General features: G+C 42.7%; 1 protein-coding gene across 11 annotated transcripts in view; it reads right to left on the bottom strand.

The window, feature by feature from the left end:
* Mast4 (microtubule associated serine/threonine kinase family member 4) overlaps positions 1-23920 on the bottom strand; it is a 905780-nt gene that overhangs the window by 244437 nt on the left and 637423 nt on the right. For 7 of the 11 annotated variants that reach the window (XM_050160400.1, XM_050160395.1, XM_050160398.1 and 4 more), the window contains one exon: positions 8709-8744. The exons of the other annotated variants lie outside the window; for them this stretch is intronic. In XM_050160400.1, coding sequence (XP_050016357.1) covers positions 8709-8744 — 36 coding nt within the window. The remainder of the gene's footprint in view (positions 1-8708; positions 8745-23920) is intronic. 11 annotated transcript variants of the gene reach the window in all.

Raw genomic sequence — 23920 nt, 5'->3', positions numbered from 1 at the left:
ATTAAAAACTAAACTATACCAGCCTAGAAACGCAACTAAAAAACCCACATTCCAGCAGTGCATTCTGGGGCACAGCACACTTCCCATGAAATGAGCATGAATTCCAGTTATCAGTTATTCAAGTAATGGATGGGCTTTTGCCATGAAACTGCCACGAGGCAGAGGAAATATATGACTTCAAATCACAGCAAACCATAGTCTTCAGGTATCTGTGGGGCACCTGTTAGCTGCTAGGCACATTCCAGGCATGAACGACACGGCAAAGACCCTGCTCTTGGGGACCCTCCACTCTGGCAGGACAGTATACACACTCTGACATGAATGATACCAACTCAACAACTTTGAGGCTCCTTTCACAATCAATAAGTCACATGACAAGTCACAGTTTGGCTAAGAAAGGTTGCTGCGCTGTTCCTGGGAGCTCTCAGTGTTACTGCCAAACAAAGACAATTGGTTCTATTCTCTGAAAAGACACAGAGTCTCTGTTGATTCCGGGAATCTATTAAAATGTGTTGCTCAGAGTGATTTCCAGTGCATAAGATGTAAAACCTTTCTGGAACCTAAGCTCACCTCAACAGTTGAAGGGAAATATCACCTGATATTTCATAAAATGCAACACTAAAATTAAGCACTGTTTGCTGTGCCCCCAACTGGTGGATATGACTTCTAGAAGTAGCCAACGCACAGTTCTGATACCTATTTATGTCTGAAGTGAAAAAAAAAAAGTATGGCCAAATGGAGCATTGGACTCAATGACAACTGGTCAACCCAGAAACTACTTGCTAACTGGAAAGAAAATGCATGGCAAGAATCAAGGATCATCAGATAAGTAGCATATAGAACACAAACACCTGGGGAATATCTTAAAATGTGTGCAGAAGTACCATGTTATTTTATATATTACTATCAGTTTATGATGAAAGCAATCAGAAAAAAAATGTATCAATGCCTTCTTATCTGTAAGAATTTACCATGAAAAAATTTCACAGTAAAATGAATTGCTACCTCTTTTCTCAAATTTAAGACTATTAACATCAGCAGAACCTGAAGGAAACATCACTTACTGCCACAAAACACAGCAGTGAAAGCTTTCATTTTTATTGATTTATTTTATATGTATAGTTTTGCCTGCATCCCATGTGTGCCTGGTGCCCACAGAGGTCAAAAGTCACAGACAATTGTGCACTGCCATTTGGGTGCTGGGAATTAAACCTAGGTCCTCTGGAAGAGCAACCAGTGCTCTTAACCATTGAGCTACCTTTCCAGCCTCATTTGGTTGCTTTTAAAACTTTATTCCACCCCCAAGTAATAAGATCAGAGGATGCTGAATGCACTTCTGCCTGCCTGTTCTGTCTAGATCCCCTACACTAATCAACTGTAAATTTGAATTTTGTTTAGGAAATATTATTTCAATTAGAATTTTCTACAAAGAACAATTATCCCCCATTAAAATAATATCGATGTTCTATTTCCACTCAATAGATGGGCCACAATAACAAGTATATATACATCAACATATTCTCTAATATGATCCTCAGAAATGCTTCCAGGGTGAAATTACTTTCCTCTTTAAAGGATCATAAGGGTTCAAAGAGGTCAAAACGTACACACTCTTCCGAAATTAGCTATTTGAACGAAATAGCCTGGTGCCAGATCCTCAACCACTTCTGCTGCGTCTGCTCATCAGCCTCACATCTGATGGGGGGGGGGGGGGAGGTGGCAACAGGGAGACAGCAGGAGGACCAGGTGGCTTGGTTTTTAAACCCCTGTCACATGCTGTTCATTGCAGGATTAAAGGGCTTCTTGATGAAAAAAAAAAAAAACAGCTAACTCTTTTTATGATAGGCTTTTTCTTCCTTTGGCTGCCGGTGCGTTGGGAGCCGAAGAACAATTTGTCACACCTATGAACTCCTCTGCCTCCAAGGCCAAGTTTCACCAGCCCCCACTGAACCACTTGAAATATACGACCATGTCCTTAGGCGTAGGCCAGTGTGCAAGGTCACACACCGAGACAGAGTGATTTCTACAGCAGCCACAAACATTTAAGAGTACCTGTGTCCACTCTGTCATTATTCACACCACAAAGGGATGCAGGAGCAACGGGTACCCATATGGGTACCACATGGAACCTTTAGGGATTCAGAAGGACACTGATCCAGGAACTCAGTAATAAGCTAGCAGGCCTGACAGCTTGATATAACTCCCTACTTCAGAAAGAACCTACAGCCCCCAGAAGCACCCCCATCACCACCGATCCTTCCTTGCCTCTGGAAACACCCCTTCCTTCAGTGACTGATACTGAGTGACAGCTTGCATTTATTTCTAACACTCTTGCTGCCAATATCTGGCCATATTGTCTTTGATTGACCCCTCCCCCCCAAGAAGAGGCAAGCATGAGATTCCCTAACATTAATGCACCCCAAGAGAACAATTCTTTGTGCCAGGCTCATGTTGAGTATGGAAGCCTTCAACTACCTGGCATTTCTTTTAATCAGTTACCCTGCTTTGGGGATCATTTTACAAAGCCATCTGGCTTTTCAGACATCAATGCAAGGCCTATGAAAACCCCATTTTCTACTGTGGCCCTCAATGGGGAGCAATGAGCTTCAAAGTGTGTCGAGCTCCCATGGCTCTGCTGCCCAGAATAGCTTGTTCAGATTGCTCATTGTTCAGGCTTCCAGGAGATCTGGCCATCTAGGAGATAAAAGGATACTTTTGAAAGCTCCTTGGGAAAGAAAATATTTGTTCAGTCAGAGTGTCCCCACAAATGTGATCTTACGCTCCACGGCGGGAAGCCCAGGGAGATGAAAATGTGGTGGCCTTCACAGACGTGGTGGGGACCTGGTCAGATAAATGGGAGGTTGGGGACATGTGCCATTGTAAATTGGAGGATGCTAAGGTATCCGCCTTCCTGTGAATATCCCACTCACTCTTACACACTTCAGGATGGCATTAAACAGAAATACTTTGACTTTTTTTTTGTTGTTGTTCACCACTGAATACAACTGCAATTATATTTAAAATATCTTTACTTTCTATCTCTTGGACACATTCACTTTTGAAGTTTTCTATTCATGCATTTCAATAGCCCTATCTCTTTCTTGGCAGTAGTATATTGGCCTTTAACAAATGCAATCCTGAGATGGGAGCTCTCCCTGGCTCTATTTTTTTTTCTTTGCAAGTAGTTCTTTCAGTCATTAGAATATGAATGCGAGCCGAAAGGACAGGAGAAAACAGAGGAGACTGACATTTAAACATTCACGTGGATAGAGATGCTGTGACGACTAACAGTGAGGGATCAAATCTGAAGTGTCATTTTAAAGGTGGTCCTTTGACATGGCTTAACCTAGAAGCTAAATGCAGCTGGAGACACTTGTGGCCAGCTCACAGTATGTTTCCCAAATGACAGAGGCAGCCATTCTGCTTTAAGGCACAGAGCAAAAGGGTCAGCAACTACTGACCCAGTGGCTTTATCTGTATAAATGGAGCAGTCTGGACTTTTTTTTTTTTTTTTTTTTTTTTTTTTGTGGCCAGAAGACCATCAGCAGGCATGACAGGCCCTCAGATGACAATTGTAACTGATTTACAATTTCCCCATTGAGCCAAGGGACAGGGTAGGGCCCGGGCTCTGAAAGAATTGATCTCTCTGGGGGAATGCCATGCACTTCCGCCTAAAGTCAGCTGTTTAAAATCTAGGCAATGTGGAAGCCAGCACTGACGCATTCGATTCTGAGACCTCCTGTGTGGAGGATACTTGGCATTTTCTCGTAGTGGACTCAGTAAGACAAAATAAAATAGGAGGATGGTGCTACTTCATTTCTAAGCAATTTAAGATGATGCCAATGAATGCGATACTTAACAAGAGAAGCATTTATAACAAGACCAGGGCAATAGGATTTGATTCAAACCATGCTGACTGAAAGCAGTTAGAGGCAACCTTTGTGAATCATAAACTGATAACTAATACATGTAAGCCTTCCTCTTAGTTTTAATTTACTTTTATTTTATTTATTTATTTTGAAAGTACAATGCCACACGGGTTGTTTCCATTCAATTAGATCTGAATGAAGAACGTTTATGAATGGGGGCAGGAGAGACGGCTCAGTGGTTAAGAGCCCCAGCTGCTCTTCCAGATCACTAGGGTTCTATTGCCAGCACCCACATAGCAGCTCACTGCAGTCTGTAAGGTCATTCCAGGAGATCTGATTCCTCCTCCTGTCCTCAGCAAACACTGTGCACACAGAGTACAATGGCACACATGTGATAAAATAAAATAAAATGAAATGAAATGAAATGAAATAAAATAAAAAAGAATGCCTATGAATGAAGGCTCTTAACTCTTCAGTTCAGAAAGGTTCCCTGACCTTAGGGTATTGCTTTGAACATAACATCGAAACGGATCTGGAGGGAAAGTGTCACTTTCTGGTCAACAACAACTTTACTTATTTCATATCTGTATGCTAAACTCTGGGACTGTAATAGAACCATAGCTGAATTATTTAAATACACACGCAGGGCTGGGGGGTTCAGCTCGGTAGGTACACACAGAGCCTGTGTAAGATGACAAAGGGCATGGGCACTGATGCCTGTAACCTTAGCACTCAGGTGATGGAGGCAGACGGATCAAAAGTTCAAGGTCATCCTCAGTTACATAATAGCAAATCTGAGGTCAGTATAGGCTAGAGAGACCCTGTCAATAGCAAAGGGCCTGAAAGATGGTTCAGTGGGTGAACATGCTTACTGATTAAGCCTAGCAACCACAGGTTGATCTGTGAATACACAAAAATGGAGATGGAGAACAGACTCCACCAAGATGCCCTCTGCCACACACACACACACACACACACACACACAAACACACAAAATTATAAAAACATTTTAAAACGAAATCAAATCAAATAGATCAGCACGCATGATTTTTTTTTAACTCAGTGCTGCAGTTTAAGAACACTACATTTCTTCTTAATTCCCATGAGAATTATTTATTTCTAGGACTGCCGTTTACCTCTTTCCAATCAATCATTTCATATGTGGCCATCATAAGTAACCTGTGACACCTTGTGCCACTGCAATAACTACAGTGTTGTCCCTTCAGAAATACACAACATGCCATGGCCCCCTACCAAGCTGTGGTCACAGGTGGTTTCCCAGGCATACCTGTTTAAAAAAAAGAGATTCTCTGCCCTAGTTTAAACGTTCCTATCTCTCAATGAGTGGGTACCTGGGACCAACTCAAGACTTTAAAGACTTAAATTGTTAGGAAAGAAACTTGGCTTCTCTGTGGTTAATCTTACAATGTACCCTTTGGTGTTTCTTTTTTGTTTTGAATCAAGATTTTTCACTACTGAAATTCTGTCTACACTCTAAACAGGATTTTACTTTAAGATAACAATGTGGAGTTTCCACAGGGACACATATAATTACATCTGACATCTACTCTAATTATATCTTTTTATATTTATGATTATCATCTCTGTCAGTTGTAATGATGATTAGAACTAGGGTGCAGGAAACACTTGAGTTGGTGAAAACAGTTTATACAGAAACCAGGAAACGTGATAAGCCTTTTATTTAGCACGTTTTGTATCATTTGTCAATCTTTGCATATTTCATGACTAACTCTTGGCTTTCAAGAGGCTTGTCTTGTTTTTGTGTCTTATAATTACCATTTTCTTGATGCTGGTTACGATTTCGATACTGGCCAGCAGAAAATCGTTCAGTTTGTTCCATCTGTCCTTTATGTCTCAGTTGCCACACATCACTGAAAGCATTCTTGCTCTTTAGCAAAAACAAAAAAAAAAAACAAACAACAAAAAACGGTTCTGCAAACAACAACATTCTGCCTGTATTAACCAGGACCTAGTTATGTTTCAAAAGGAAGTCCACTGCTTATTGCTCACCAGTGGAAAGCAAAATTAGAGAAATAAATTGGAGAAGAGAGCAGTAATCTGAATGGGTACAGAAAAATTCACAGAAGGAAGAAATAACCGCATCGCCTTCTTTAGAATAAAAGGTTACAATTAATGATCACAGAGAGAAAGCTTCAACTATTATCATCCATTTGACTCTCCGAATAACTTAATGTTCCCCTTTTTTCCTAAATTACCATCTTTATTACTTATATGTACACACAGAAGTGTCTTCCCAATCCATTTCTTAAAACTAAACTACCATTAAAATTAGCAAGGTTCCCTTTTCATTCATACTTGTATTATGTCTAAGCATAAAATTCAATGCTTATAATCCATGAATTATTTCATCACCTTAATAATGGCAAAGCCAGTGATTTTTTTTTTTTTTTACTTAATCAAGTAAACACAGGTAGAACCCTACCTGGGAATGTCCTTCTCATTCCACAAGAACAATACATACCTCACCTTTATTTGCATATATATTAATGTATAAACTAATATTACCATTATTTTATTTACATGTAAGTGTTTATGTGTGTGTGTGTTTCCTTAGACAAGGTCTCACTATGAAGCTCTGGCTGACTTAGAACTCACTGTGTAGACCAGACTGGCATCCAACTCACAGAGATTCATCTGCCTCTGCCTTCCAAATACTTGGACTAAAAGGTATGTGCCACCATACTTAGAAACAAAGGTGATTTTAATGTATAACTCCAGTATTTAGGATATTTTTAAGATTTAATTTTATGTATTTATGTGCATATGTGTAAGAATGTATGTATATCTATGCATGTGCATTCTCAGAGAACTAAGAAGAGGACCTCAGGCTTTTTGAAGACTGAGTTATGTGCACCTAAAACCACCTGATTTGAGTGCTGAGATCCAAGTCCAGCCTTCAGCTTGAAGCAGCAAATGCTCTTTTGTGTGTGTGTGTGTTGTTGTTGTTTTGTTTTTTCAAGACAGGGTTTCCATGTATAGCCCTGCTGACCTCGAATTTGCTCTGTGGGCCAGGCTGGCCATAAACTCTGAGATCTACCTGCTTCTGCCTTCCGAGTGCTAGGATTAACTACGTGTGCCAGCACTTAATCACTGAGGTATCTCTTATGATCCTCATATTCTTCTTGAAAACAAAAAAGTATTTATCACTTTAACACTATGACAAAAGCCGTTTTCAAAAAGCTATTAAGGATGCTCATGAATACAGGTAAACCACGGTCATGTGACTACAAACGAATAGTCAAGAATTATCTTAAGTGACTCAAACACTAGACAGTTTCCCCAAAACTTCAAGTGTAATCGTTTTCCAAATGTTTCATGAACCAAGTCATAAAACAGTCTAAGAAAACTGTTATGCACTTCAGAGGTAGCGCCTGTCCTCACCATTGAGTCTACACTCTGCACCAGGTGAGGTCTGGTGGTCTTCATGATTTATGCAGGAACAGAAATGCCCATCGTTTATGTCACCACAGTCACGGAAAGCTTTAAGCACATGAATCTTAATGCAACTCTCCAGTGAATTCAAACGTCCTGTTTGTGTACCTAGTTCTGCAACTTGGGAGGATCGAAGGATTGAAAAGGTATCATGCAGAAAACAAAATCACATTGAAAGAATTAGAACGGACAGAAGAAATAACTTGCAGTTTATGGAAAGGTATTATTCTAATCATTGCCATCAGGAAAAGGGACCCTCCACCCTGAGAACTATCACTTCTTCTTGGTTATAGCCACTTTGTTTTATTACCTTTCAGATTTAGAACATTTGTGAGCAGGGCACAGTGGAACACCCCTCTAATCCCAGCACTCTACATAGTGAGTTCCAGGCCAACCTGGTCTACATAGTGAGTTCTAGGCCAGCCAGGGTAACAGATGAGAACCTGTCTCAAAAAATAACTAAGTAAGCAAACAAATACAATTTAAAATTTAAAAACACAAGAAAAACAGTTAAACATCTATGTCAAAATTTCTCCAATCTTAAATTGTAAATCAGCATATAGAAAATTAAAAACAGCTGTGAGCTGTGACAAAGAGGAAAACAAGCTTACCATATAACTCTGGTTCCTAGAGAGTCCCAGCATAGAACTGGGTTGGTACAGACAGACACAGAGTCATCAGTACAGGCAGTTGAGACGTAGACCCAAACACACATGCCATCTTTCCACGTGACAAGTGTTAACATTTCAGCCCCATAAAATATCAAGGGTCTTGGAACAGCAAGAACCTGGGTCATGGGTTATGCATCTGAGAAACAAAACGATACAGGATCCTACCTCACATCACACGCAACACTGAAAACTGGACTAACATCTGGATTTTATTTTTAATGAGGCAAAAATATTGAAGATGATTTCTCGTGATCTTGAGGTAAACAAACCATGCGGAGCACAACAGAAGTCTCGGAAGTCATAAAGGAAAAAAACACATTTGATTAAGCAATTAACAATTCCATTTTACAGAAGATATTATATCCAGAGGTATGGAAAAAAACCACGAAGATGTTTTCACATATATAGCAAACGATTAACATCTTGAAAGGCTGGGCTCCTAGAATCTGAAAATGGAAAGATGGGCCACGAAAAGGGAATGAAGACAAAAGAAAAACAGACATCTGACACACAGAGCAGACTCAGCCTTAGTGGCAGGAGAGAAAAATGAAAAATCGATCCTTAGAGCAGCAAGGCTGGCAAGAATGTAAAAGGGGTGCATCCAGTGTTGGAGAAGATGCAGGAAATGGGAGGTGGCTTGCTATTCCTCTGGGCAATCTATAGCGATATCTATTAAAATTAAAAACACACATACCGTTTGACCAAGCAATTCCACTTCTGGGAATCTACCCTATAGGGGGAAAAAGGACCAGTACGTAAGTGTGTTAGTACAGAGAGTCATGGCAGCATCACTGCTGTGCACAGGGCTGGCAAGGGCTTCTCTCACCCTTATTCATTCTTGGTGGCTTGCCCATATCTACTTTTTATTCCTGTTTTCCTCTCTGCGTGTTCACCATATAGATCGGGCAATGCAGACTCTACTCCGTTTCCAGGGACTCCTAAGGTGTTTCTACACCACTGCTCCGTGGGAAACAATCCTAAGTCATTTACACAGCTGTAAACCTCCTGGTAATCACGTTCTTCAAAATTTAAAAAATAAAAGCAAAAGGAAAAGGAATTTCTTAATAATTCTAAGATTTAGAAACTATATATCTAAGAATGGACCCAAACTTCATTTAAAGGCATTGGCTTTCTGTGTGTGCTCATGTAGATGGGTAGGAACAAACGTGTACACAGCATGTGGAGGCCAGCGGCAATGTTGGGTGTCTTCTTCAATTGCTCTCCATCTCTACTGGTTGGTTTATGTCAACTTGACACAAGCTAGAGTTACCAGAGAGGAAGAAGCCTCAATCAAGAAACTGCCTCCATGAGATTTATCTGTAAGGCATTGACTTAATTAGTGATTGATGGGGGAGCGCCCAGACCATGGCGGATGGTGCTATCCCTGGGCTGGAGCTCCTGCGGTCTGTAAGAAAGCAGGCTGAGCAAGCCATGTGAGGCAAGCCAGTAAGCAGCATCCCTCCATAGCCTCCGCATCAGCTCCTGCCTCCAAGATTTTGCATGGTTTGAGTTCCTGTCCTGAGACCATGGATGTGGATATGTTCCACTTTGACCAAAGGTCAGAGAGTTCAAGCCCATCCTTGCTCCTTCAAGAACAATGAACAGGAGATTTGACCCAGGGTGTGGCCGCCTACAGGATGCTTGGCCTAAGGTGTGGTCACAGCATGTCCTGCCTAAACAACAGAATACTTAGCTCAGCATATAGTTACTTAATTTTTTGGGTATTGAAGAGGTAATTACTTTGTTCCTTGTCTGTATCATGGTAAAGATGCCTTGCCTTCTTCCCTCCCTTTTGGACCTGGATATATAAAGCATATGGAAAATAAACGTGGGAGGATTCAGTAAACACTGGGTTGCCCTCCTGACTTTATTCTGTGTCTCTGTCTATTTCTTTTGCATCTCTGTTTTTTCTACCTGCCATTTCTCAATTCTCATGCTCCCCTCCAAGCACGAACAGATAAGCCAGGTACAACCCGGCTGATGTCACCTGGTCGCGGGATATGGCAGACTTACTTCAATGATGAGCCGTACTGTGAAAGTGTAAGCTGAAAACACGATTTCCTCCTCGCCTTGTTTTCTGGCCACAGTGTTTCAGCACAGCAATGGAAACCCTAAGACACCATCTATGTTTCTGAGAAAAGATCTCTCACTGAATTTTGTGTTCAGTGACTAGCTAGACTGGCAGGCATTTGAGCCCTACGAATTCTCTTGTCTTCATCTCTCCACCACTGGGATTATAGGCAACCTACTTTCTACACGAGAGCTGGCCATTTGAACTTGAGAACTCGGGCTTGAGACATCTACGTAGTCCAGTAAATGTAATTTTAATACCTCTGTTCTAACCACAGAGACGCCCCCAAATTCTTTCATTTCAATGTGGTATTAAAGAACCATGAGTGAGAAAACCCACATTCCTACATATTTCAACACAGACTAGCCTAATGGCAAGAGCTCAACGTATTCATGGTTAGGGCCAACCAAAGGGAAATGATCACGACAGGAGAATAAAAGTTATTGCCTGGGTGAAAATGAATAAGGAAAATAAGAGCCCTGGGGACAGTTGGTGCACGGCAGTTATTCGAATCCAGGTCTGCATGAACAATCCTGACCCTCGACTGGATCTGGTGTGGAGTCTGGACTTTTCAGTCATCCGAGCTAGTTAGCGCTCTCTCTGACAGACACTTAGGGCTAGGTTTCCTATTGGTTGCAATCAAAAGCTGACCAGTCAACAAAGTCCTCAGTGGATACCCGCCATGTCCACGCAGAACTGTTTGCTGGGCGGAGCTAACTCAGATGAACTAAATTTCTACATTTACTCAAAGGACCCCTGTGCTCAGCTACCTTGATCTGGTAACACTGGGGAGATTTTTCTAAGAAATCCTTAGTGGAGATCCTCGGGCTGATACTTGACCACCCATGGCAAGTGTCTAGTGACCACTAGAGTGAATCTCCTAGACACACCAGGCCCAGAAGTTCTCAGAGCAGCCGTCACCTCTCGCTCTGATTCCACTTCCGCGCCTGTTCCTTCCTCCCTGGAGAATGGTTTCCAACACGCTGGGCAGGTGACTGTTGGGGGCTGGGGACAGGGCTTTCCATGTACACGTACGAGGACATTGAACATTATTCTTGGCTTCTTTTTACTAGAAAGGAAAGCCCTGTCAACGCCCCAATAATTAGGACAACCCACGATCTCTCTAGACATGGTCAAGTACTTACAGGGAAGGGAAGACAACCGCAATTACTTTGGATTTCCTCCTGTCCTAGAACAATGACCAATTCAACTGGGCAATAGACATTGCTGTGCTATAGGACACAGTGCTTGGGGTGTGAACATCCTTCAAGTGTTCTACAGCACAACCTTTATGGGCCTTTCCTAGGCCACTGAACTTTGTCTAGTCAATCATCCTTTTTCACTGTCCCCTTAGCATGGAGCCTGGACTCTCATCGCTGTATTTTCTTTCTAGAAAAAAAAAAATACTGCGTCTTCCTTCCAACTCTCGATTCCAATCGCTGTCTGTGCTATTCTAAGGAATGCCCTCCCGGTCACTCCCTCTGGACTTCTCTCTCCGATGAAGGATGTGCTCACTTCTGTCTCTCACGCCCCAGTTCAGGTCCTGGACCCTGGGTCACTGGCTTCACCCTTATGCAACATCTGAATGCAGTTCCGTCTCCACCTCTCTATACTAGCCCATCAATCCCTCTAACCCATCTCACTCACGTTATAATTACTGCGGACCTACCACAGCTCCTCAAACTGACCTGCAGTTTCATGCAATTGCAGGGACAAAAAAAAAAATCCCAGATTTTTTTGTAGAAGCAGAAAGACTTCCTCTAAAGTTTAAGAACCCCAAGCAGCTAAATAAACAACTCGAAACTGCATAAAGGATCAGTGTCACCACCACCAAGGGACAATTGAGCTTTGACAAAAATATACATTATTTCAATGACCAAAGGACAGTTTGTTCAACAAACAGTACCAGAAGTATTAGATATGTATATAGAAAAATAGGAACTTTTACTCACATCTCTCTTGATGTGTAAAAATCAACTCAAAATTAAGCACAGATCTAAACATATGAAACTCCTGAAAAACAGAGGGGGAAACTTCAGTAATTGTGTAGATTTCTTAGATTCAGCACCAAAGCATTTGAAGAATAAATTAAAAGACCATCAGAATTCAAAACATTTGCTCTTCTGATTATAAAGAGAATAAAACCTCACAGGCTGGGAGACTTCATTTACAGATTCAACATCTCTTATCCAAAATGTTTGCAACTTCAGAATTTTCAGACAGCTGACTGTTTTAGATTTGGGGATGCTGGATTAGGGATGCTCAGCCTGTAGCAGATTTATTTCTAAAGGCCAAAAATTACCAACTTCCCCAGTGTTATCAAGAAGCGAATGGATAATCAGACAGAGGCATCACCACGCAACACAGTATTACCTAGCAATGGGAAGGATTAGTGGCGACAGATGCAACATTGGTTAGCATGTGGGCAGACTTCAAAGCAGTACATTAAGTGAAAGAAGTTGCTGGGTGGGGTGGAGAGATGTTATTTCCGTCACATTTTAGGTGGAAAGTATTGATAGCAGCTTGGCTGGGGGACGCATGGAAAGAAGGGACCTCACAGGGGAGATGGGCAGTCCGCACTTGCTGCTGCTGATAGCTGTACTTGCATGCTTCGTTTCTGTATTTTTTTATTTTGCAGTCCTAAGGACAGATATGGAATCCCATGCATGTGAGGCAAGAACTCTATCACTGGTCATCTACGAATCCCAAATGTGGACCGGAAACTAGGTGCACTTTCCTATATGCCAACGAGGCTTCAATCAAACTATTGTCTTAGTGGGAATAAAAGCGCAATCTACATGGGAGACCATGTAAGGCTACCATGTGCCTGGGGACAGCTAAAGTGGTCCATGCTACATGGGATTCCAGGAGAGGAAGCAACTGGAAGGACTGGCTGTTTTTCGGTCTGCTCTTTTAAAATTCTGCTGTGGCTTCAGAACAACAGAATTCCCAGTGCTTTGGTATGTGATGTAATGCAGCCTCGGTACTGTGTAGTAAGTAGTATATGTTACGTGCACTACATTGGAGAGTGATTAGGCAGAGCCTGGGAAGTGCCCAACAGAAGATCTTTGCTATGATTCTCCTCTTAAAACTCTGCCAGGACGACCTATTAATTGCTCCTCACAATGCATAAATGTGGCCACTTGGAGCAACACACATGGAAGAAGGAGAAGAACAAAAGGAAAAATGGAAACAAAACAGGGTTTAAAACTAAGGAGCCTGAATTCTCAAAAAGAATAATTAAGTTATATTCTTTACCTGATGTTTATGACAATATTTGTCCACGATTCCACCAGAACTACCTACATTAACATACAAATTAGTACCTTAGAACGGCACCTTAAAAGGCAGCACAGTTCCCCTAAGATGGGAAACCCTCATACCGAGCTATTAATTCATCTTAGCACGTGATGTCAAGTGCATCAAACACCCTTCAGCTCTTCCAAGTGCTTCTGTAGCCCACGAGGGTTGTTTTTAACATTTAAACTACTGTACTCTAGTCACGGGGGATAAAATCCTGTTGTTTCTTTCAGTGACTGACTCTCAATTTAACACAGTAAACACTGTGTTGTGTCCTGAACTACAAACCCCTGGCGAACACACCTGTGTGCCCCTGCCAAACAAATACAAAGTATTTGTAGCTTCAGTAAGGAGACCAAGGTGACTAGAGAAAAGAGGAATCCACAAGCCAGCCTGTACTCACCCAAAGGGTAAGTCACTGTTCCCTGAACCTAAAACATTATCATTTCTTCAAAGCAGCTACACTTGCGGAAGTCATACAAGGCTTAGAGAAAATGCCTCCTTTGATTGCTTAAAAAATAAACCTCAAAGCTAACCTCTAAGCTGACTTGTCTCACTAAAAACTTATCCAGTACCACCACACTGAAGGCTCCCACCATAGAAAATCCACGTGCAGGGGGAGCTGGGACACAGCACTGGAGTCTCCACAAGGTTAATCCTATGGATCTCTCTGACACACCGAAGGTTAAAAGTCAGCTCTTCTTGTGTATTAAGGGTGCAAAGGCCATCTGACATTATTTTTTCTTCTTCTTTTCTTAGACAGGGTCTCACATAGCCTAGGCTGTGTCCTTGAACTCAGCAAAGGGGACCTTGGACTTCTGATCCTCTTGCCTCCACCTTCCTAAGAGCTAAAATTACTCAATGCTGGAGACTGAACACAGTCAATGCTGTTGGCCAAGTGCTCGACCAACTGAGCAACCTCCAGAGCTCAATACAACGTTTTATGTTTTGTTTTTCTGTGTGTGTGTGTGTGTGTGTGTGTGACACAGAGAGAGAGTGCACAAGTATGTGTGCGTGTGTATGTGTCTTTTAACAAAGCAAGAGCACTTTCGTGAAAGCAACTACAAGATAGTCAAATACTTCCTAAGAGATTATATTGTAAGCAGTTCAAAAACGTTTCCCAAAATTCTATCACATATTTAGACTTATTAATCATAGAATCTGCTTTCTGGGGACTCGAGAGATTGGTCAGCAATGCTTGCAATGTATGCCTGTAAACCTGAGTCTAGGTCACCAGCACCCATGTCAGAGCCTAAAGCAGTACTGCATGTCTGTAAACCTAGAACTAGTTACCGCAGCCCAGGGCTTTGCTGCCTGGCCACACCAGGGAACACTGTGAATTTCAGATTAAGTAAGACCTTGCCTCAAAAAAAAGGGGGGGGGGAGAATGACAGAAGACTCTCAACATTTACCTCTGCTCCCACATACATGGATGAGTACCCCCATACACACAAATGCATGCATGCACACAAACACAAAGACTTTCCTATCTAAAATATTAAAACATAACTTCCTAGCAAATTTATATAGTCAATCAAACCATTAGTTCCCTTTTACTCATGTCAAGAGGACTACCTGTGTACAATTTCCTCAGAGAGGAAATGTTGTCTGGGTACTATGTGAGAGGAAGCAGGCCTCAGATGGCCCTTGCGGAGGTGGGTAGGGTAAGTAAAAGACTCATGGGCATGACTCACATTCCAACATGTTAGTACAGGGATGTCCTCAGTTTTACGCGGAAGAGGTGCCTTTTCATAACAATCGGTTAAAGACAAACCAGGTATAGTCTTGGGGGAAAAAATGTCCCAGCCAAATCTCAGAGGGTGAGGTTCCCTTTTCAGAAGAGGAGAAAAAGAAACCCCCAAAGCACCTTTGATTTTTCTCAGATCCTTATGTCTGACCATTACCACTTTAAAGAGTAAGGAGGACTTGGCACCTCCTAAAGAGGCACTCAGAGACACAAGCGAAGCCCCACATCTTCCTGTCTTCCTGTCAGAAGGCCTGATTTGCTTCTAAACAATGGGGTAAAGAGAGAACAATACTGAATTCAGACGATGGCTCACATGTCTAGTTGGGTAACCACAGCTGGGCACTACAGCACCCTGACTTGGACAGCTGTCACTGGTCTCTTTATCCTTTTGGGGTACACTTTGTTCCTGGCGGTGCTAGGGGTTTGACTAGTTTGTTTTCCATCAGCAGAATAGTAAGTGAAAAGCTGTTAGAACCCGGCGGACTTGGAGAATGTTAAAAGCAGCTTCACTGAACACGGTGAAGGAAGGCAGACTCTATAAAGCCTGCTCATTGTCTGGTCCACACTGCGAAGGCCGATGATAAGCTTTATGTCTCCAGAAGAAATACCCACGGACTCGCTAACACTCAAACACACTGGTATCAAGATGAAAAGATCACACCTCAGTCCCCGCTGTTGGGAACCCCAAATTCTACTCATGTTTCACAAATAATGTACTAGCTGAGCCCCTCAGGTCCCATCCCCTCTTAGTTGCTAGTTACTCAGTGATCTAATTTATCAAGTTTAAGTAAAGTTTCTCTTAAGGATTCTCCCAGCCTTGAAATCCTATGACTATATTTTTCCCATAGTTCTCAACGCTTACCTGTCCCAAACCACAGTTCCAAAAAATGTTCTTCCACAATGCTGAGGGAGAATGGATTATTCTGGGAAAGAGGCTACTAAGCACGGGGAACTGGTACTCTTACATCACGGTGCTATAGTGACTGTCTCCACTGTATAGGCAGAAACCTGTGGTTATCGGGTTTGACCACGGCAGTGCTCAGTATACAGTGTAAATCCTACCCAAAGCCATAAGGTCATCTGCCCCCTTCAACGCTCCCCAGAAAATGTAACAAAATAGCCTAGAAAATGCTACTGAAAACCATTTGAAGTACTTTTTCAGGGCTGGAGAGTTGGTTAGGAGCACTATTGCTCTTAGAGAGGACCTGGGCTCAGTTCCCAACACCCACACCGAAGTTCACAACCATCCGTAACTCCTGTCCCAGGGACTCCTGTGCCCTCTTCTGACTTCCATGGGCACAAGACCTGTACATGGTGTACACATATGCATGCAGGCAAAACATTCACACACATAAAAAATAAGTAAATCTTTTAAAAACATTTTAAAAGAAAAAAGATTACTTCTGCTGCCAACAGGCTACAAATAAATGACATGGGCATGTCATATTTCCTGCTCCCAGCCCCCACGGCCACTCTATGAGCTAAAAAGGAATCGCCTATGGAAAACACTTCCCAGATGCTGTTGAACTCAAATTTGCTAAAGTTATTCTAGTAAGTATGACATTTCGAACCCCCCTTCATGCAGATGAAAACCCCAAAATCGGAGGACTAGCTTTACCAGCCTAAACCCCAAAGCTTGCCTTTAAAAAACAAGCAAACAAAAAACTTGGCAATTCTCAGCTTAAAATGGTGTTCTGAATATCCTTTAAGCATTGATCCCAAATCTCCATGTTTAGAAGAACACATGGATTTTGGTGGTCCTAAACATGCTCAAGATAACCCAACCTTCTCCCCTGGAGAGGAAGGACGGTCTTCCTTTAATTTCCGAAGGGAAGCAGTCTCCCTCACCCCCTCCCCGCATTGTTTTGTTCTCCCAGCCTCCTCTCTCCCCACTGCGGACCAACTCAGGCCTGAGAGGAAGGAAGGCTGCAAATGCATGCCAAATGCCACACTGGCTGCTCCATGAATACATAAATGCAACTGACTTTCTCCACAGCCCGGATTCCTCGCTTTACTCTATGATATATCACCTCCCCGCCCTCCCCCGCTCTCTTTTTATACACACATGCCACTTTAAATGCTAATTCAGACGCAACTCTCAATTTTTTTTCTTTGTTTTGTTTTTGGATTTCTAACATTCAACGCGACACTGGACTTCCATTTGGCTCTGACAGTAGATACTCTGAGTTCTTCAATATTTGTGGGGGTGGGAGGGTTAGAGAGCGCTACGGAGAAAATAAATTTGTTTCAACACATAGCCAAATATGGTTTATATGTCCTTTATTTTGCTTGAATTAGGCTGCTTTCTTCTCTTTCCAGAAATGTTGCCTTTATCGTGCTGAAAACCTCACAAATCTTTCTCAAATCTATTGCAAAACCAAGGTGATTCCCTCTCTTTGCATTCTGGAAATAACCTCATTTTACCCAAACTACTTTTTCGAAACAACCAGGCAAGGCATTACATTTGAAGTCTTTTTAAAAAGCACACAGAATTATACATACCAACTGCATCCACCCAAGCCTGTTCAATGACTTAGAAGGTTACTACCTTGCTTGTCTCAGGATGAGGAATCTCAAGCTCAGAATTCCCTGATCCAGTGCAGGCAACTCAAATGCAACGCCTGTAAGGCACACTCTGGTCTCATGTCCAGCATTTCAGCTTCACCCGGGCTTCCAGGGACCAGCACTACTCTCTGCTCTGAGGGTCCTAAGCACTCTCTGACAGCAACCTCTCCCTCTGCACAATGCTCATTTCCCACAGCATCCCTGGATACCCTTGGCTCTGCCAGTGTAAGGAAAACAGCCAGAAAGAAAAGGAGCGTGTTATCGCTTGTGCATTTATTCATTTATTGATTTAGCAACCATTTTTCAACATCTCAGTCCTCTGGTGGACTGGTCTCTGACCACTTTTGCTAACAGGCAAGTGACAGGGTCACTAAGTGTGTGGGAATGCACGGCCGTTGTGCTTCATTCTGTGTCTGTCTCCTTTACTTTGGTGTTGGCACAGGGGAACAATTAGTGAGGTCACACACTGGTGAATACACGCTTATCTTGTGGGAGGAAGACCGTTGCCCTCAAGAGATGGATGTTATGAGGTCTCCTTGCAGAGGCAGGAGAGAGACTATGAGCAAGCCAAATGGGCTGTGTTAGGTATACCCTCATCTGTTCTCCCCAGCCTATGAACTTCCGTTCTTGCCCTTCCCTTTCTTAGTCAGTCTAGAGGTTCTTTGGAGCTGCTCGGTGGGGCTCATTTTCAAAAACCTGAGTTGGCTAGTTATCTGACAGCAAGTTGGGTCCCTTATCTTTGGGAGGTCTGCTGAGCAAAGTGGAAGGTCTTCTGAATTATTCAGGGATCTGCTGGTGTGATCAGAAAGCTTGAACTGTATAATCTGTGTGCTGGAAATATTGAGATACACAGAAAAATGAGTGTGTCTAGGAGATTTATACTGTAAGTTATACAGACATGGAAATACTAAGTTTATGTTTTCTTGGGGCTCCCTAGGGTGAATTCTAGCTGTTGAGTCCTTTGTAGATGTATGATGATTATCTCAGGGTATATCTTAAATCAGTGTGTTCTTGTGTGCCATATTATGTATTAACATATTCGTCTATGATGACTGAATTGAAGGCTGAAACAATCCGATGGCTGTAGCAACGCCTCTTAGAGGTTCACCAACAGGAAGGACTTCTGGGCTCTCAAGAGAAAGATGCTCCCTTTGGCCAACTCTGGGTATCTCTAGGTGACTAGGGTCTTACTACAAGTATCAGGGATGCCGGATGCCATGATATGTAGCACTCTCATAGAGATTTACAAGAACAATGAAACTGACTCCTAGGAGTGACTTGGGGGTGAATGGGTCCCTTTTACATTTCTATTTCCAAAATGGCTACATTGAACAAATCTTTCCTGCTTCTTACGGTTACTTGCCTCTTCAGTCGGCATATGGGGCTGGGTGGCCAAACCTAGCATGCTGAGGCAGCCAGATTTCAAGTTCTTAACCTAAAACCTCAGTCCCACGGCCAGCTCACCAGAAGGCGCCCATTAAAGAGATTTCTGCTGTACCCAAAGGCAGGTGCGTGTAAGTAGAGAACCAAAGGGAAAACAGCTTCTGGGTTCACGTGAATGGAGTTCTGGTTCTAGGGAATGTGGCACCAGAGTAGGGGGATAGAGATGGGCACTGCTTTACATATGGCTAAGGAGCTGGGCTTCTGACAGGCCTATCACAGACTATTTAGACTCCTAGAGTACGTATGTCAACCACAGCCAGCGTTGGTGCGCTGAAGCTACTTTCAGAACAGTGAAAGGAAATGGAGAAGAAATGGGAGTTGATGAAGATGTCAGTGCTGTTACTAGATCAAGCGGTTAAAATGGAAGAAGGCACTGCAACTGACTCTCAGATGCCAGTCCTCAGCGTGTACACATCCCTTCTAGAGTCACTACAAACATTAGGAGCTGCTTCTACTTCAGGTTCCTGCGCTGGGTACCCAAAAACTCATCTCTAACGCTTTTGTGACCAAATATATGAAGCTGAGAAACCATCCGAGTATCATTCATTGCTTCTACAAAAATAAAGAGGTACCTGCTATGCTTTCATACATCCCCAGGCCTACAAGGCTAAGGCTCCATGCAAGAACATGCACGGTAAAGCTCACAGTTAAACAAGGAAGAGAAGGCCATGTTAAATAGTAGGCAGAGCCAGGCTGTGGTGCACACCTTTAATCCCAACACCCAGGAGGCAGAGGCAGGTGGATCTCTGAGTTTGAGGTCAGCCTGGTCTACAAGAGCTAGTTCCAGGACAGGGTCCAAAGCTACAGTAAAACCCTATTGAGAAAAACAAACCAAACCAAAACAAAAAAAACAGACAGAATCTATGGCTGAGAACAGTAGTACAATTTCTTTTGCTTTGTGGAGAAATCTGAAAACCCATTAAAAGAAGCTGGAGGGGAGGAGGTGGGAGGAGGTGGGAAGAGCTGGATTCAGCCAACTTCCTACTCCTCTCTCCAGGGCATAAACACTACAGAGACACTCTAGGGAACTCCATAAGAGAGAGAGGGGAAAAAAGCCTCTATCCTAGGGAGCTTTATTTAGGCAATTAACAAAACACAAAGGGAGCCTTAAAAAAAGAAGTAGCAACTGCCAGGGATGCCTGACTTTTGTTCCTAACTATCTGGCCCTCACATCTTTGCCTTTGTCACTTTTCCCCTTTCTTTGCTTGAAAGAAAGAAAGAAAGAAAGAGAGAGAGAGAGAGAGAGAGAGAGAGAGAGAGAGAGAGAGAGAAAGAAAGACAGACAGACAGACAGACAGACTCCTCTGCAACAGTGTTCTATTTTAAAATGTCAGGCAAGGCCTCAAGAGGAGACTGACAGTCCTAACACAGAGAGTGGTGATCAACCAAATGAAAATCATGTCAAGAGAGGCCGTGTGTCCCAGGCTGAATTTATGACACCAAGGACATACAGCTGCACTCAGCCTCAGGATCTCTGTCCTAGCAGACAGGTGTGGTGCCGGGGGCAGGCTGCCTGACTACGGGAGGTCGGCTTGTGTCTGCCTTACAAACAGCAACACTGGAGATATTCTTGGGTCAGGCATTTGCTGGGCAGGAGAACAGCCCGAGTAAAGTTCTGAAGCTCAAAGTTATAATTCATCACCAGAAATGCATTGATCTCATTTCCCTCCTTTCCTACCTTCAGGAAGCATATCAGAAGCGATTTTAACAGCCCCCAAACATATCCACACTGTTCAGTGTATGTTCTGGCATTAGCCAGTAGGGTCCAACACAGGTAACTTAAAATATCATAAAAACATGAGCCATGTGGGACAATCTTCACAAAGAGATAAAAAAAAAAAACCACCAAGAAAAACAATATATTGTTATAATATACCCTCATACTTGAAGAATATTTCAATAATATCTATGTAAGTTATTTTTAACCCTAGGCAAAGGCTTGGTTAAAAGCTTGAATTGTACTTTCACCCAATCAAGAATGTTGTCATAGAAGAAGTATTATAAGCACTTACATACTTAACCACCACAGCACAATAGTAATACATAAAGCTCCCTTATAAGAGTCACAGGACGGAGCCAGCGATCTAGGCAAAAAACAGGCCTGAGGCAGCAAACTCTACAGTAGCAGGACTGAGCCAGCTACCTGGGACAGAGCAGGCCTGAGGCAACAAATTCCACAAGAGTAGGACTGAGCCAGTGACCTGGGCCAGAGTGGGCCTTGGAAGTGGAAGGAAAAAATTGCTCCGAGAATCAGGGAATGGAACAGAGAGGCTGAAATCCACCTAACATGGCAATCTGGAGCAGAGACAAGTCCCAGGCCTTAGAGAAGTGTAGAGTTGGAAAGCCTCTGGGAAACCTAGCTGAGGTCACTTTTTATCTAGTAACATCTTCCTGGAAGGCAGCCCCTGCCACCTTCCTTGCCTCTTGTTCTTTGCACTATAGAATAAAGGCCTTCATCATCTCTGCCACCTTTTAACCTTTATATAAGGCCCCACATGTTAGCTCCCATGGAAATGACTGCAGGCAAAAAATTAGAGTTAGATCTGAATTATATTTTCTAGGAAATACCAATTGCTTTTACAATCTCTCAATCATGAGAAAGTGATGTGTGAGTGATTTCTTATTAATAAAGAAACTGCCTAGGCCCCTTGATAGGCCAACCCTTAGGTGGGTGGAGTAAACAGAACAGAATTCTGGGAGAAAGAAGCTTAGTCAAGGAGTCGCCATGATTCTCCCACTCCAGACAGATGCAGGTTAAGATCCTCCCTGGTAAGCCAGCTCGTGGGCTACACAAAATATTAGAAATGGGTTAGAACAATATGTAAGAGCTAGCCAATAAGAAGCCGGAACTAGCCGGGCCAGGCAGTGTTTAATAGAATACAGTTTCCGTGTAATTATTTCGGGGCATAAGCTAGCCATGCGGGCGGCCAGGTGCCGGGGACGCAGCCCTGCCGCTCTTATTTCAACAGAGTGGAACCCAACGTGGGGCCCGAGTCACAAACTAAGAAAATGACACCCGGGAGCATGCTGTGTTAACTAGCAGGCTATGCGCTTGAGTCGGGGGCAAAATAGCCCGATGTTGGACGCCAAAATGTAACGGCATAAGCGAATGCAGACAGATTGTCAAAATATAGACAGCTTTAATGGAGGAATAGACTTACAGAACCACCGTTCCTGTGGAGACCAGGAAAGCAGAAGCAAGCGAGCCCTGGGAGCACACTCACCAAATTTATAGGCAAACTTTAGCCTAAGGCGAACACGCCCCCTAAGGGGTGGGACTTATCCCTACAAGAAAGCTTTTTTCCTGTCTTTTATTTATGATAATTTTATTGTAAACATAGCATATGCATATTTTTAGGACTGCATAGACAAATGTTATTTTTAGCTTATTCAAAACAGTACTCAAAAATCATAAAGAAAGCTAACAAATTCAATTAAGTTTCAAAGTGATAGAAATGCAATTTTAAAAAATCTTCAAGATACACAAGTTAGAGGCAGCAGATACATCAAACTAAAGAGGCCTCTTCCAAGGGCACAGCCTGTGGTTTTGGGAGCAAGGACAGTAAGGCCTAGGCTGAGGCCTGCGCAGTTTGTTCACTGCTAACCTGAAGGGGGGGTGGGGGTGGGAATCCAGTCTTCTGCAGAGGAGCAAAGGAACTGAGAGCATCCCTAGGAGGCATTCTTGCAGTAACAAGGTAAGGAAGTGCCAGCAGGAAAATTATGCTCTAGGACTCTGCTAAAATCAGCACCTAAAAGCTATGCTGTTGGCCTTCCTTGGCTTTGAATTAGAATGCGCCTGGCCCTGTTTGTGAAAGCACTTCTTTTTCTCAGTGTCAGGAAGGACCATGCACGCAGAGCAGATTTAGTTACTGGCCCTCTGTGAAGCATCCGCTGAGGACACCGAGGGCCATGGGGTTCGGAGCAGCCATGTCAGGCGTTGTTCATTCTTTGAGGATAACCACGACAGATATAAAATTGTGTCTTCAGGTAGCTTGACTTCTGTGGAAACACCAATTTCCACAAAATTCACTGATGTAGGTAGCTTTGTGCTGACCTGTCTGACATGTTTCAGTCTACCACCCAATAAATCAATTGATTTTTATTAGAGAAGGGACTTTAAACGCACAGGCTCCAAATGCACTTATTTCATTATCCTTTTTTTATTATTAATCATTCCATTCTTCTCAAGTGAAGAAATATATATTTAATTTCTCTAGCATGTGTTTTCACATCGTTCACGGCCATGAGCTAACGAACATGAATGGAATTGAGACTTCGCTGTAAAAGCAACGTATGGCTCTTATATAGATAAAATGGATTTCATTTCTTAATTTATATGAGCTTTTGATAGCGACTGGACGCATGCTAACACATCTAAGGATGACTATAAAGGCACAAACCAAATCTGACTTTTCAAATAAAGCATAGGAGGAAAAACCCAGGGTGTTTAAGAAATAAATAAAAAGAAAAGAGAGAGTAAGATTGATTGCCTACAAAGAGATCCCATGTAGGCTTTCTACTTCTCTCACCTCTGATTTCTCATTATGATGAGAAATATCAAAAGTGTAAGTTGGGAACAGGCTCCTATCCCTGATGGAAAAGGAAAGCATTTAACACAAGGATACTTCCTAATGAAGGACCAGGCCATTAACTTCCAGCCAGGAAGCAAGGCTAGAGGGTGGAGACAGTTGAGGAAATTTTGCAGGAAAAATCATTTGTTGCCCATCTGGCGGCCTAAATGTATTTCAAAAAAAAAAAAAAAAAAGGAGAAGAAATAAAA

Source organism: Alexandromys fortis, unplaced genomic scaffold (genome assembly GCF_014885135.2).
Source record: "Alexandromys fortis isolate MF-2015 unplaced genomic scaffold, M_Fortis_MF-2015_v1.1 scaffold_76, whole genome shotgun sequence".
In the NCBI taxonomy this organism is placed as follows: Eukaryota; Metazoa; Chordata; class Mammalia; order Rodentia; family Cricetidae; genus Alexandromys; species Alexandromys fortis.
This window is presented reverse-complemented; position numbering and strand designations above follow the sequence as displayed.